A 12961-nucleotide genomic window follows, 5' to 3' on the forward strand; every position below is an offset into this window, starting at 1 on the left:
CAAACTGTGTTACCTCCGGGGTCTGCAAACCCATTTCTAAACAGAGGCATGGGTTTTTCGGCAACAATGAAAACACTACGATTTCTGTCATCAGGACACATTCGTACATGGGCCAAACACAGAACTGCCACATGTTATGGAAGGAAACCAAGGAGTCAGCTAGTGCCTCCCACCCCACCTCCCGCCGACCAACCACAGTAAATAAACTGCATCCAGAAGATACAAATGGCTAAAATATATAAACCTGTATGTGATTCCATTGCTAAAAAATAATTAGAAGAGTAAGAAGCATTCATAAACTCCACCATTTAACACTTATTTTCCCTAACGCACTTCGGTGTGTGGTTCAGGGACGCAGTGTGGCCAACTGGAGCTCATGGCTCAGATCACACTGTTGTGCTACGACCCGACCAGCGCTCATTATACCAGCACACCTACTGGGCAGAAGCGCCCCGCGCAGGGCTGCGGGAAGAGTACCTGTGAGGTTCTATGGGCGTGAGGATGCACCTTTTTATTTCATTTTGAGAAAAATACAATCGTTACTTTATCACTGATTTTTATCCACAAAACAAAGACGGTGTAACTTCTGGTCAAAAACCTCCCACGTATTAGAAATCGCCAGCAGGTCATCAACCTCCAATTATCACGGAGAATCTCCACACGAGGCTAACTGTGCCGTATTAATACAGCCTGGGGCTTTTCAAAGGCTTAACTGTATTACTTCAAAATACTCAATAAAACAAGACTCCCACCTAGTGGACAAAAAAGCCCACTTATTTCAGCTGTGAGCGGCACCACCATAAAAAGGTAACGAACCACAATGAACTTAAAATAAGTTTATTCTGTTTTTAATACCCTCAAAACACCCCCTAGAAAAAAAGGAGCCCACGAAGCAGCGCCGCTGCTCCCCCTGAAGGAACGGCCAGCCAGGTGACACACGCGGCAGACCCTCCGGAATCACGTGTAAATGTTGCTCTGAGTCTCGTTGGTCGTCGCCAGCTTCCTCAGGATCTCCGTGCTCTGGGCAACGTTCTGAAAGGGGAGCGTGGCACTGTGAACACGGAGCCTGCGCAGCCACGTGCCGCCCCTCCCTGCGAGCGGCACCCGAGGGCAAGGCGCTGCCGTCCGCCTCCGCTTCCACACCCAAAGGCGAGCAGGTCACGCATCTGAGCGTGTGCTCCCGTCCCGCAAGCCTGGCCCATCTCCCCGAGAGCTGCGACTCCGCTCTGCAGCCCAGCGCCCGGCTCATCTCCCCTCTCCCCAGAGCCCCCCAGGGCCCCTGCTGCCCTCGCACACCGCCCCCCCCGGGGCCCCCCCTTGGCTGGCCCGCAGTAGTGCCTTCTGCTGGCAGGGCAGCCGCCTGCACCTCCAAAGGCCCCCCAGTGGGGGACCGCCTGGCGCTCTGGGGCCCCTGCAGGCACTCAGGAGAACTCCCCCGTGGGGACCAAGTGCCACTTTTAGACGGACAGAAATTCTGGCCTCGGGACGGCTCCACGCGGTCACCACGAAACCCGCCCTTCAGAACAGCCACCTGACACACCCTCCCACAAAGCTTTCCGTTTAATGCAAGAAACGAGGAGGTTTCAAAAAGTTGTTTAAAGACTTTCCTAAAAAGACTATTCCTAAAAGCCAAAAGCTGACTTAACGCTACATGCCCCACGATTTACAGTTCTCAGTCCCAGTCCAGAGCACCGAACCCCAACGTGAACAAAACAGCCCCGACCCTGCTCTCACGAAGCGGGAAGAGTCCGTCAGTTAACCAGGAAGCAACAGGACTGTAAGCGTGCGCTGTCAGAGATGCTACACTTAAATTAACTCCATTTGCCAGGAAGATTACCCGTTAGCTCAGCGAGCTCGACCCTTCCCTTCTCAGGGCACACATAAACTAATTACTGAAATTCTGCGGCACGCCAAAAAATCTATTTTTTGTCTATCCGCCAAAAAAAAAAAGGCGTAATTTTGATTCATTCACACCAGGCGGCCATTGCTGTGTTGGCTGATGTCATTTTCTTATTTGACAGTCAGAGGGACAAGAGTCGGACTGAAGAGTCACGTAGTGCACGCTTTAAAAATTCCGCGGCACGCCAGCTGAAAGGCTAGCCGGTCTGAAAGACACGGTCGCCCCTCGGTGTCTGCAGGGGGCCGGCTCCAGGCCTGCCCCTCCCCCGGGTACGAAGGTCCCGCGTGTAAAATGAGGCAGGATAGCGCGAACAGCCGGCCTTGCACCCACAGACACGACACGCCGACTGTACTGGAGTGTGCTACACCGGGGCTTTACCGCTCTACTCTCAGTAATGCGACAAACGGCGACCAAGGGCCAGCTTCTACACGCCGGGCAGGTGACCCCCTGGGAAAACCAAAATGGAAGACCGTGGCCCAGCTGATTAATTAGTTACAGAAAGCCCTCGCACAGTGAACCAGCCTCCCGCACAGCCACCTGGGGTTTCGGGGCGTGGCGCTGGCCTCGCACACAAACAACACTCCGAGCCACAGGGGCACAGCTGCAGGACAGGTGCCCACCGGGTCCAGCTGCCAGACTAGGAAGCTTCGTTTTGAGACAAAAGAACCGCTAAATGCTACCTAGGTTTTCAATGGACACCGTATATTTACGGTCGTTACTAGGTTTGTTCATTATAATAACGCAGCTATTAAGGGAATGAGTTAGATAAAACCTTACCTTAACCAAACCTTTTAAGCTTCTGGAAGAGAGTACAGGCTTAAAAGCTTCAATTGTAACTGGGTCTAATTTCATCACGTCAGTATAACACAAGTACAGAATGGCAGGGATTTTCCACACTTGACAGTAACTCAGAACTACGAATTACAAGAAAAAACACTTCAGTTTTCTATTGTAGGATTTTAAAATTAAACATCTCTAAATGAAGACTGCTTTTTAAAAAGTTGTCTCTTGCCTCTTTTAATGAAAGCATTTACTGCCATTGTGAATCAATTCCAATACATATTCTTTCAAAACCAATTATTAAATATTCTCCTGATTTTGCAAATAGTGGGCTTTTTAAATTTACTTCTGAATTACAGTTTATATGCAGTAGTATTTTGTATTAATTTCAGGTGTACAGAACAGGCAAACATTGTTTATTTTGCATCCTGAGCATACTGCTGAGATACATCTTGAGTAGCTACAGGATTAAAATTTTCCTGACTATAATAAATAAAGTAAATATAAATAATATATGAAGCATAATATAAACTAATGGTTTACTAACTCTAATAAACTTAACATTTAAAGGGAAAAAAAACCTTTTATTTATTAACAAATAACCATTAGCTACATATTATAACGTTAATTACTGAAAAGTGACGATCTAGTTTTGATATGATGTAACAGGAACAAAAAATATTAAAGCTACCAAGATTCAATATCTGAAACCTACTACGATTATTAAAACATACTTTCCCAACTTCTTATCCACCAACAATGTATATCTGACACCGGCTCCCATGGTAAGTTACCAAAGGCCAAAAAGAAACAGGGCAACTCTGAAGGGTAACAGTTAAGTACCCTGGGCTGCTCTCAGAGAACTGTGTGTCTGCAAATTTTTTAAATTCAAACCAAACAGATGTACTGGCAACTACAGGTATGGAGTATAAACAGCAATGTATTATTCATCATCATGAACAAAGCACCTCAAAAAGATCTCTAACATCTACTCTGCAACCTATGTAATTTTACAAACCAGTGTCACCCCAATAAACTCAATAAAAAAGAGGACAAGACCTCTGACATCCGAAGCAGTAACTAGCAATAACGCGGTGACAAGCCGCTGCACAGACGTCACAAGCGCAGTCCCACCTGCGGCAGGGAGACCGTGGACGATGTTGGGCTGCTCCAGCAGGGGGCAGCAGGGAGCCTCTCCCGAGCTCTGCGTCTTCAGGGCTCTCAGGAAGGGACAGTGAAGGCTGCTCGTCGCTGCTGAGGTTCTATAGTCGGTAACGTGCCGACTGGTGAGGACAGTTACTTGCATGTTCTTCTTTGGACAAGAGCCAAAAACCTAACACAAAATTGATTTCAGATTAAAACCCACGTGTGTAACTTTGCTACGGAACAGAGGCCCCTGCGGGTGTTCGGCCCCCCGCGCACAGCACTACGGCCGCGCAGGGGCAGAGCGGCCACGGGAGAACAGCACACCCGCTCTGCTGTCCCCTCACCTGGAGCCGACCTTGGCTCTGCCGCTTTGTAGCTGAGTGACCGTCACGCCACCTTCCTCGTCTGTGAACCAAGGACAGCACTGCCCACCCAAGGAGGCCGCACCCGAGCACGTGAAACCAGGAGCACGTGTGGCCAGCGCAGCCGTTCCAGCAGCGGCACCGCATCCCGCGTTAACCCGTCACTCGGCGGTGAACCCCCCCAGCCGTCACGTTCGCTCCCTCTCCTACCCCCCAAAGACATCTTAAAAATCACTTCTAGGGCGCCCCCCTTATCCAGAGCTTTGCTGAGGTTTTGCTTTCCACGGCTTCAGTTAACCGCGTTTTGAAAATATTATATGGCAAGTTCCAGAAATAAACAATCCCTAAGTTTTAAATTGCGTGCCATTCTGAGCAGTGTGATGAGGTCCCACGCCGTCCGCTCCGTGCCACCCAGACGTGGGCCACCACTTTGTCCAGAACCTCCACGCTGTGTGCGCTACACCTGCCACTTAGCAGCCGTCACTTAGCTGTCAGACTGACTGCTGAGATGTCATTGTGCTTGTGTTCAATTTTGTTATATTATTCTACTTCACTGTTAGTTGTGTTGTTAATCTCTTAATTTACAAATGAAACCTCACCACGGGTATGTCGTCGTCGGCAGCCGTCCGTCTCGAGAGACGATGGTGTAGCTTCTTAAGAGTCTATCTGCATCGCCGAGAATGGCTGTGCAGTCCGACTCGGGAGTGACACGGTATCTGTCTCCTCCCGTGTTGAATCCACATCTTGCGATGACGCTGGAGTGTCCTCTCCAGTGAAGCTGAAGCTACAGAGCCTGGGCAGGGTGATATGGAGGGTCTGCTGTTGCCCATGCAGCAGACCCCCCTCTCTTCGCAGCTGAAGGATCCAAGGGAAAGACGGAGTCAATACAGCTTGGCTTCAGGTGCGCCACAGGAGTTGCCGGTGTTGACTACAACGTCAAACCGCCTTAGGGACTCCGGCTCCGGATTTTCTGTCGGGGTTTACTCCCTTAGCCTTTCCCCTGAAGAGGTATGCCGCAAGGCAGCGGAGGTTTTTTGGAATCAGAGTTTTCCTTCTCTGATGTGCCCTGACTGGAAGATCGAACCAGCGACACTTAGCTCGCAGGCCGACGCTCAATCCACTGAGCCAAACCAGCCAGGGTAACCACGGGTATGTATGCCCAGGAAAACACCTAATACTGGTAGGATGTGGTACTCCCTGCAGTTCCAGGCACCCACGGGGGCTCTGGAAACACCCCCAGCAGATAAGGGGGGACCACTATACACTACGACTGCAGGCAAGTCCGAGTGTGCTAACCTCAATGTCCTCCTAAGCTGGTATCTGACAGATTTCCAAGGCGTCGTCCAGCTTTTAAAAATGTATGAGGATGTAAGGACTTCCAGTCAAGAAGGAGGCGTAGGCAGACACACTTCGCCTCCTCGCGCAACCACAGAAAGAATTACAACCAGATCTCAAAAACAAACAACCACCAGAATTGACAGAAAATTGAGCTACATGATGTCCAACGACCAACGATTTAAAGCCGCCACACTCATCCAGACGGGCAGGAGGGGCGGCGGTGCGGAGGTGGGCGGGGAGGCGGCGTGCCTGGGACAAGTGGAGGTGGCGGCGGCAGAAGCAGCGAGGGCGCCGATGGTCCCACGTCACGTGTGGTGCATAAAAATCTAGAGGGACACTCTGGGAGCGAGCAATCCCAGCCCCAGGCCAGACCGCACAGCCCAGGGTTCCAGCGCCAGGAAGATAAACCCCCATTACCTGTGGCTGTACAACAAACCAGTGGGGGTTGGGGGCAGCAGAAGAAATTGGCAGATCTTCACCCCTTAAAGGGCCCACACAGGGCGGCGGAAGAAACTGCTTGATTTTCGCCGCTCAAAGGACCGCACGGTCTTAGGACAAATGCAAACCCCAGGGCAGCAACTGGAAGGGTGCCGATCACATACAGGAAGGGGGTAAAATGACAGGAAACGGGGCGAGTGCCAGGCAAACCTCCAGAAGCCAGGCAGCAGCACTGTCCCCTCTCTGAGCCCCCACCACAAACAGCCACAAAGCAGTGAAGTGGGCAGCCTCACCCGGGCAATTACCTCACACTCCGCCCCACACAAGTTACAGGTGCCTTTGCTACACAGGCCACGCTACTAAGACAGGGAGTCAAAGCAGCTCTACCTCACACACGGAAACAAACACTGCGAGGCCACCAAATTGAGGAGACAAAGAAACATGGCCCGCAAGCAAGAACAGAGCAAACCCCCAGAAAAGAACGAAACAGAGACAGCCAACCCATCAGATGTAGAGTGCAGAACACTGATGATAAGGGTGCTCAGAGAACTCACTGAGTACGGCAAAAAGAAAAAAGGAAGAAATGAAGGTTACACAGTGTAAAATATACAGGGAACCAAGAGTAAAGGGAAGGAAACCTGCATTCAATCAATGATTTGGAACAAAAGGAAGAAATAAACATTCAACCAGAACAAAAAGAAGAAACAAGAATGCAAAAGAATGAGAAGAGGCTTAGGAACTTTTAAATGTACCAACTTCTGAATCATGGGGGTGCCAGAAGGAGAAGAGAAAGAGCAAGAAATTGAAAACTTACTTGAAAAAAAAATGAGAGAAAATTTCCCTAATTTGGTGAAGGAAAAAGACATACAAGTCGAGGAAGCACAAGCTAGACCCAAAGAGGACTACACCAAGACACATCATAATTAAAATGTCAAAGGTTAAATGTAGAATCTTAAAAGCAACAAGAGAAAAGCAGAGAGTTACCTACAAAGGGGTTCCTGTAAGACTGTCAGCTGACTTCTCAAAAGAAACTTTGCAGGCAAGAAGGGGCTGGCAATAAGTACTCAAGGTGATGAAAAGCAAGGACCTACAACCAGAACTACTCTATCCAGCAAAGCTATCATTTAGAATGGAAGGGCAGATAAAGTGCTACCCAGATGAGGTAAAGCTAAAGGAGCTCATCATCACCAAGCCATTATGACATGAAATGCCAAAGGGGCTTATTTAAGAAAAAGATCAAAACTATGAACATTAAAATGACAACAAACACAACTATCAACTGAATCTAAAAAACAAAAAGAACCTAAACAAATAACCAGAACAGAAACAGAATCATAGTATGGGGATCACTTGGAGGGTTATTAGCTGGGTGGGGGAAGGGGGAGAAATGGGGAAATGGTGCAGGGACTAAGAAACATAATCGGTTGGTACAAAATAGACAGGGGGAAGTTAAGAATAACATAGGAAAGGGTGAAGCCAAAGAACTTACACATACAACCCATGGACATGAGCTAAGGGGGGGGAGGGGGTTTATTGGGTGGAGTGGGGCATAAATGCAAAAAAGAAGTTAATAATTTGTTACCAGGCAGGTCCCGTCTGAGACCTAGCACTGCTCACAAGGCCTAACTTACACCTTCCCCCTGTAACACTTATAGTCTGGATCCACAACACTTAACACGGCCAGCTCGGTGTGATGATCAGGATTATGTGGCTGACATAACCAAACAGGAAAGGGACCCAAAGAGTGCCCCTAGGGAAACACATACTGATTAAAAAATTTTGTTTTAAAAATGCGTAATTTCACATTATGGGAAAAGTAGTCCCATAGTAGAAAAAAATAAAATATTTTTTCTTACTAGGCATCCTACATAAATTAAAAACAAAATTATAGCAGTTTCCTACCCTTCTGAGATCTGATGAACCCTCTCCACAAGAAATACACATAAGTACATGAACAGAACACATGTATATAATTATGAGAAGATTCACAGACCTTCTTAAACAATCTCTTAATTATTAAAATGCATTTAGTAACTTTTAACAAATGTTTCTAAATATGCCAATCTAGTTTAAAATGAGAATACATCAAATTTCTTATATTTCGTATATAATACCTATACGAAAATATACCTAAGATTTAAGCTGAAATGTTGTAAAGACACACGTAATAGATCTACTTCATTTAAAAATACTACACATAACTGCCAACATTATGACTATTCTCTAAAATTCCTAAATTCTTCCCTGAAAAATCTGTATTACTTGGCACATACTATGTGCATAATTTTCCCACAAAATGAAGCCTCAATGGAGCCCTCGTAATATCTGGGAGTCTGGTGTGAGTGGCGGATGAGTACCAGACCCCTGCCGCGCGTCCCCGTACGTTTCCAGCTCTTTGTGTCCACCTGGGGCCGGGACCCTGTTCTGTTTCGTGTGTGTACCTTATATTTCTTTCAAAAAAAAAATAGTAAGGTGGATGGGAAGAATTCAACTAACATTTTATGCCTCCATGACCTACAATCTTCAGCATAATGCTAATTAGGATTGTTCAGTCGTTTTATTTTTATATTCTCTAATAAATTCCTATAATACTTTTAAGGGGGAAAAAATGCTTCCACCATCCACGATGTGACCTCGGAGGTTTAGGGCAGAGACCCCGAACGCAGAACTAGCGGCCCCCCCGCCGGCCGCGTCCCTCTCACCTTCTCCAGCCACGGGTGCTGCTGGTCTTCAGCCACGAAGCAGCTGCACTGACAAAGGAGAACCTGAAAAACCAAATTCCAAGGTTCTGTAAGTGAAATAAACTTTATACACGCCCCAGACGGTCATCAGATACTTAGATAACACTTATCTTTCTGAATTTGCTACTCTTTATTTTTTAACATTCAAGAACTAAGCTACTAATTAATATCAGAACCAAGTACTCGCTGCCAGAGCTGGCATACGAGACACTGAAGGTCCGCCAGTAAAGACCCCTGGACTGTGCTTTAGGACACGGGGGTGGCAGCAGCCCCCCGCCCCTCGCAGGGCCCCACTGTGTGAATGAAGCCCAGAGCCAGCAGGAGAGACGGTGAGCCCCGCGGGAACGGCAGGTGCTCGCAGAGCAGACGACGCGGCCTGCAGGACCGCAGGTGAAGGGCACCCCGAAGCGCTGCCAGAGCCTGTGAAGATGGTGTTAGCTTAGAAACCAGCTTCCAGGCCATATGCCCCAGGTGAGGTCATCGGCCATGCCACGAGGACACGGAAGGATGAGGCTCCTGACCACGAAAGCTCACGGAATGACCCTATCCACAGAAGTCCACCACGTCTTCTGTTAAACTAACGTCCGACACGCTACCTGAGCAAAGCAAGCACAAGAGGGAATGGGGCCGCAGGACAGGGGAGGACAAGGAGGCTGGACGGATAATGAGCCACACACACAGGTCCCGAATAATCAAGACAGCTAACCAAAATGATGCAACTAGACACGGCAAAAGAAATTTATCCTACGTGACTTCCACTATCCAGTCTACAGCAGAACTTTTCCGCTGCGGATCAGATAAAGAACATGCTTCGTTTCCTGCTTAATTTCCTATACACGCTGGTTACTTTATAAAAATCCTCATGAAACTCCAAAAACTCCGGACCACATGCTGTAGAAACAAACTAGGTATTATAACATCAAACTAGAGTGTTTAGGGCTCACACCTGCTCCTCACCTTTTGAGATAAGCAACATCATAATATGATGGAGTTATCGGCTGCTCCCCTCGTTTGAGTCCCTGCCCCTGGCCTTTGTTCGCGTGTCCAGCGGTTGTGGAACGGAACTTGACCAGACAAGCAGATGGGGAGACACCTGCTTGGCTGCCGCTGCCTGCCTTGCCTCCCAAGCTGCCCAGCATGCTGCATTCTCTGGACAAACCCAAGAGGGGGGCAAAGACAGACACAAGCCAAAGAGATCACTCAGCGTCGGCTGTACAACGCCCTTTCTGACTTAAAAGATCAGGACAGATTAGGTTAGGATGAAAGCCTGATGTCCACAGAATTGTATTCAGAATGCATAAGGCATTCACCTGCCCAACACACGTTCACTGAGCTTCTGTGTGTACCTGGCACTGGCTCAATACTGTGGTGTACAGCAACAAGGCAGATCTCCCTGCTTTCACAGCCGCCAAATGAAATACTTCTTTGAATGGGGGCAGCGTTTAAATATCTAGTGTTTATGGTTTGTTTCTAACAACGTTGTATCAGAATCTCCTAACACCTTTACCAACACAGTGTTTCTGCCACATTCATATTTATGTAAACGACACAATGGTTATGACCACTGCCTACAGGCGGAATGCCTCAGGCCGAAAGTACACACAGAGAGGCATTCAAACACACACTATAGAAATGACGCCTACACAACTACTTCTTAAGCAGACGGCTAAGTCCCACATACCGAGGGATCTGATTTTAGATGATAAAACACGCAAAAAGCCTCTGTTGGGGACCGAGGTACGGCATCCGTTGTTCTGCACCACTCGTTCCAGAGTTTAGCACAGCCAACTTCTTCCCAGGCTCCTGAATTCATAACAAATGATGACAAAAACGCTGTAAAAAAAATTCACGTAAGTTAGTGTTTCATTCTGCAAGTGCGTTTTCTATTCAATAAAAAATAACTTTGCTCAAGTTACTGTGGGATTTTGGAGTGAAAAGAGCCATCCATTGCAGGCCACTGACCTTGTCCACCATTTTGCAGAAAAGGAAACTGAGGCCGTAAGGAGTAAAGGGCCACGCCCTGAGGACGGACGGTATTGGAGCCAGGAGCTGACGAGGTTTACTGACGCACTTTACAGCGCTCTCACAACGCAACACTCGTCTGGAAAATTTTAGGCCGGCAGAACTGGGTATAAATGACTCAGTGGTTATTTACCTTGTACTTGTCTGGCGAGCACTTAGGCTACTGAGAGGACAAGGTGTTCCCAGATGCTCTGCTCTGAGCTGGAGAACCCCCTACGATTACACAGGTCTGTACACTGTTCTCGCTGGGTTCTGCACCGTTCTAACCTCCACTTCTCAAACGGACTCACTTCTGTGAAGACTAGAACGGAAGTACTCAAAATGAGAGTGACTACCGTTATATTTGGAGTTCTTAAAGGAACCTGTTAATTCAGAAGCATTTAAGAGCCATTGCTACAGAGGGGCCATATACACACACTGTCTCTGCCCCTCCAAGCCTGGCCGACAGGCCCTCGAACTTAAGGAATTCTAGATGCCTGAACACACTAGAACCATTTCATTGAGTTTGTAAGTCTGAAAACCAAGAACGTTTCCTTTAAATTTCATTTTTTTATGTTTATGAAAACGATGGTGCCACATGAGCAATGACAGATTTTACTCAAATACAAAGTTATGCTACTATGGCTTTTTCTTTACCAAAAAAAAAAAAAAAAAAAAAAGAGAGAGAGAGTTAAAATCTTTTACGATGAACAAAATAAGTCACTTGATATTTTATTCTTTCAACAAAATGATGTCTAGTCTGACACATTTTCACTCACCTACTGCATTATTTCCAACCGCAATTATAAACTTGGAGCAAGGATACTTTTCCAGCAGAGAAACTTCCAAAGATGTTTTTGTTTGTCTTCGAAGGAGCCGCACCTCCCTAACACAAGATACAGAAGACAGAACTAAAGTAACTTAAATAGAAATAGTACCTACTTATGATAAAAAAGAACATGTAACTATCATTTTATATCAAGTAAAATACAAATTTTGGTTTTAGCAAGAACATAATTACAATCCTCAGGACACAATGGAATCGGGTGATGATCACTACCAGAGAAAAGTATTCAGTACAAAGCTCCCGGAGAATTCAACAGCAGAGACCAAGCTTAGCACCCCGAAAAAGCGGGACGACTGGACCGGGACTCAGCGAGCCGTAAGCAACGCCAGCAAAACACTGACCCTGACTCTGGCCAAGCCTCTAGAAGGAACTTCCATTTACAGGACACTAAGAGGAAGCAACCGCACAAATCCAGAGCGCGGGCCATCCCACAGGACAGCCAGTCCCCCAACAAGGGAGAAAAAGGAGGGGCGCAGCGCCGAGTGAAAGAAAGCTGCAGAGTCAAAACACCTCCCTCCAGCCCGTGCGCCCTGCCAGGGTTCTGATTTCCATCGGCGTGCCGTCAGATGGCATGTCGGAGACCGCCGGACGTGACCACGGACTGGCTAGTAAATAGTTATCAAGAAATCACTCCTCGTGTTGGGGGTGCCAGCGGCGTGCGGGATGCAGCCGAAGCACGTGCGAGCAGGGGACGCGCGCCGTGGCCGGGACGCACGGGCGGTGGGAGGGAACCGTGCCCAAGTCCCCGTTTCGCTGTTTTCGCCAATTCTGGTGCGTCTGGATATAATACTTAAGAAAGGGAAAAAGAAGGGCGTCCCCCTGCCACTGACACATCACGCTAACTGAGGTGTGGGGCGCAGAATGAAACGTTTCAGGAGTTGTCCTGTGTTTAATGAACCGAATACATGACAAACCGAGGGCACCAAGATCCCGCGCTGCAGCCCTGGAACGGTTGCCAATCGGCAGGCAGCCCCCCAAACAACGCCGCGGGGAGCCTCGCAGCCAGGCCCCTGGAAGGCCACGCGAATGCAGGCAGCCCACCGCAAGTGCCGCAGGCCCGCATGAGCCCCCTCCGCCCGACACCCCGGGCGCTGGCTTTGCCAGACCCACCGAGGGCTCGCCGAGCCCCGCGGACGAGCGGCCACCGGCAGGGGCCCGAGCACCTGCCCCGCCCCTATGGCAGCCGGGGCCCGGGTCCGCAGGCCCGAGCGCGCCGCCAGCTCCCCGCGCCCGGGACCTCACCTCTTCCGCGCCAACTGCCGCCGGACCTCCCCGTCCTCCGGCGTCTCGGTTCTCCCCTCGTCGTCTTCCTCCTCGTCCTCCGTCCCGGCCCGGCACGGCGCCTTAACCACCTCTCCGAAGAACGTGGCCGCCATCGCGCCCCGCCCCCTCGCCCTGCAGCGCCCCG

At 48.8% G+C, this 12961-nt stretch overlaps 1 protein-coding gene across 2 annotated transcripts; it reads right to left on the reverse strand.

Moving 5' to 3' along the window:
• Positions 1–821: 821 nt before the first annotated feature.
• On the reverse strand, positions 822–12961 carry PSMG1 (proteasome assembly chaperone 1). 2 transcript variants are annotated; one of them, XM_090271767.1, is made up of 7 exons: positions 12796–12961; positions 11486–11592; positions 10387–10508; positions 8667–8729; positions 3815–4013; positions 2678–2814; positions 822–1032 (listed from the first exon to the last, which is right to left on the reverse strand). In XM_090271767.1, exons 1-7 carry the CDS (start codon positions 12927–12929, stop codon positions 958–960), a joined length of 837 nt encoding a protein of 278 aa, XP_090127893.1. In that variant the 5' UTR covers positions 12930–12961; the 3' UTR covers positions 822–957. The 2 variants fall into 2 exon arrangements, with proteins under 2 accessions (XP_090127893.1, XP_090127891.1); XM_090271765.1 differs by having other exon boundaries at positions 10387–10538.

The sequence above is a fragment of the Furipterus horrens genome, unplaced genomic scaffold (genome assembly GCF_987537825.1).
Source record: "Furipterus horrens unplaced genomic scaffold, mFurHor1.1.pri manual_scaffold_1, whole genome shotgun sequence".
Classification (NCBI taxonomy): domain Eukaryota; kingdom Metazoa; phylum Chordata; class Mammalia; order Chiroptera; family Furipteridae; genus Furipterus; species Furipterus horrens.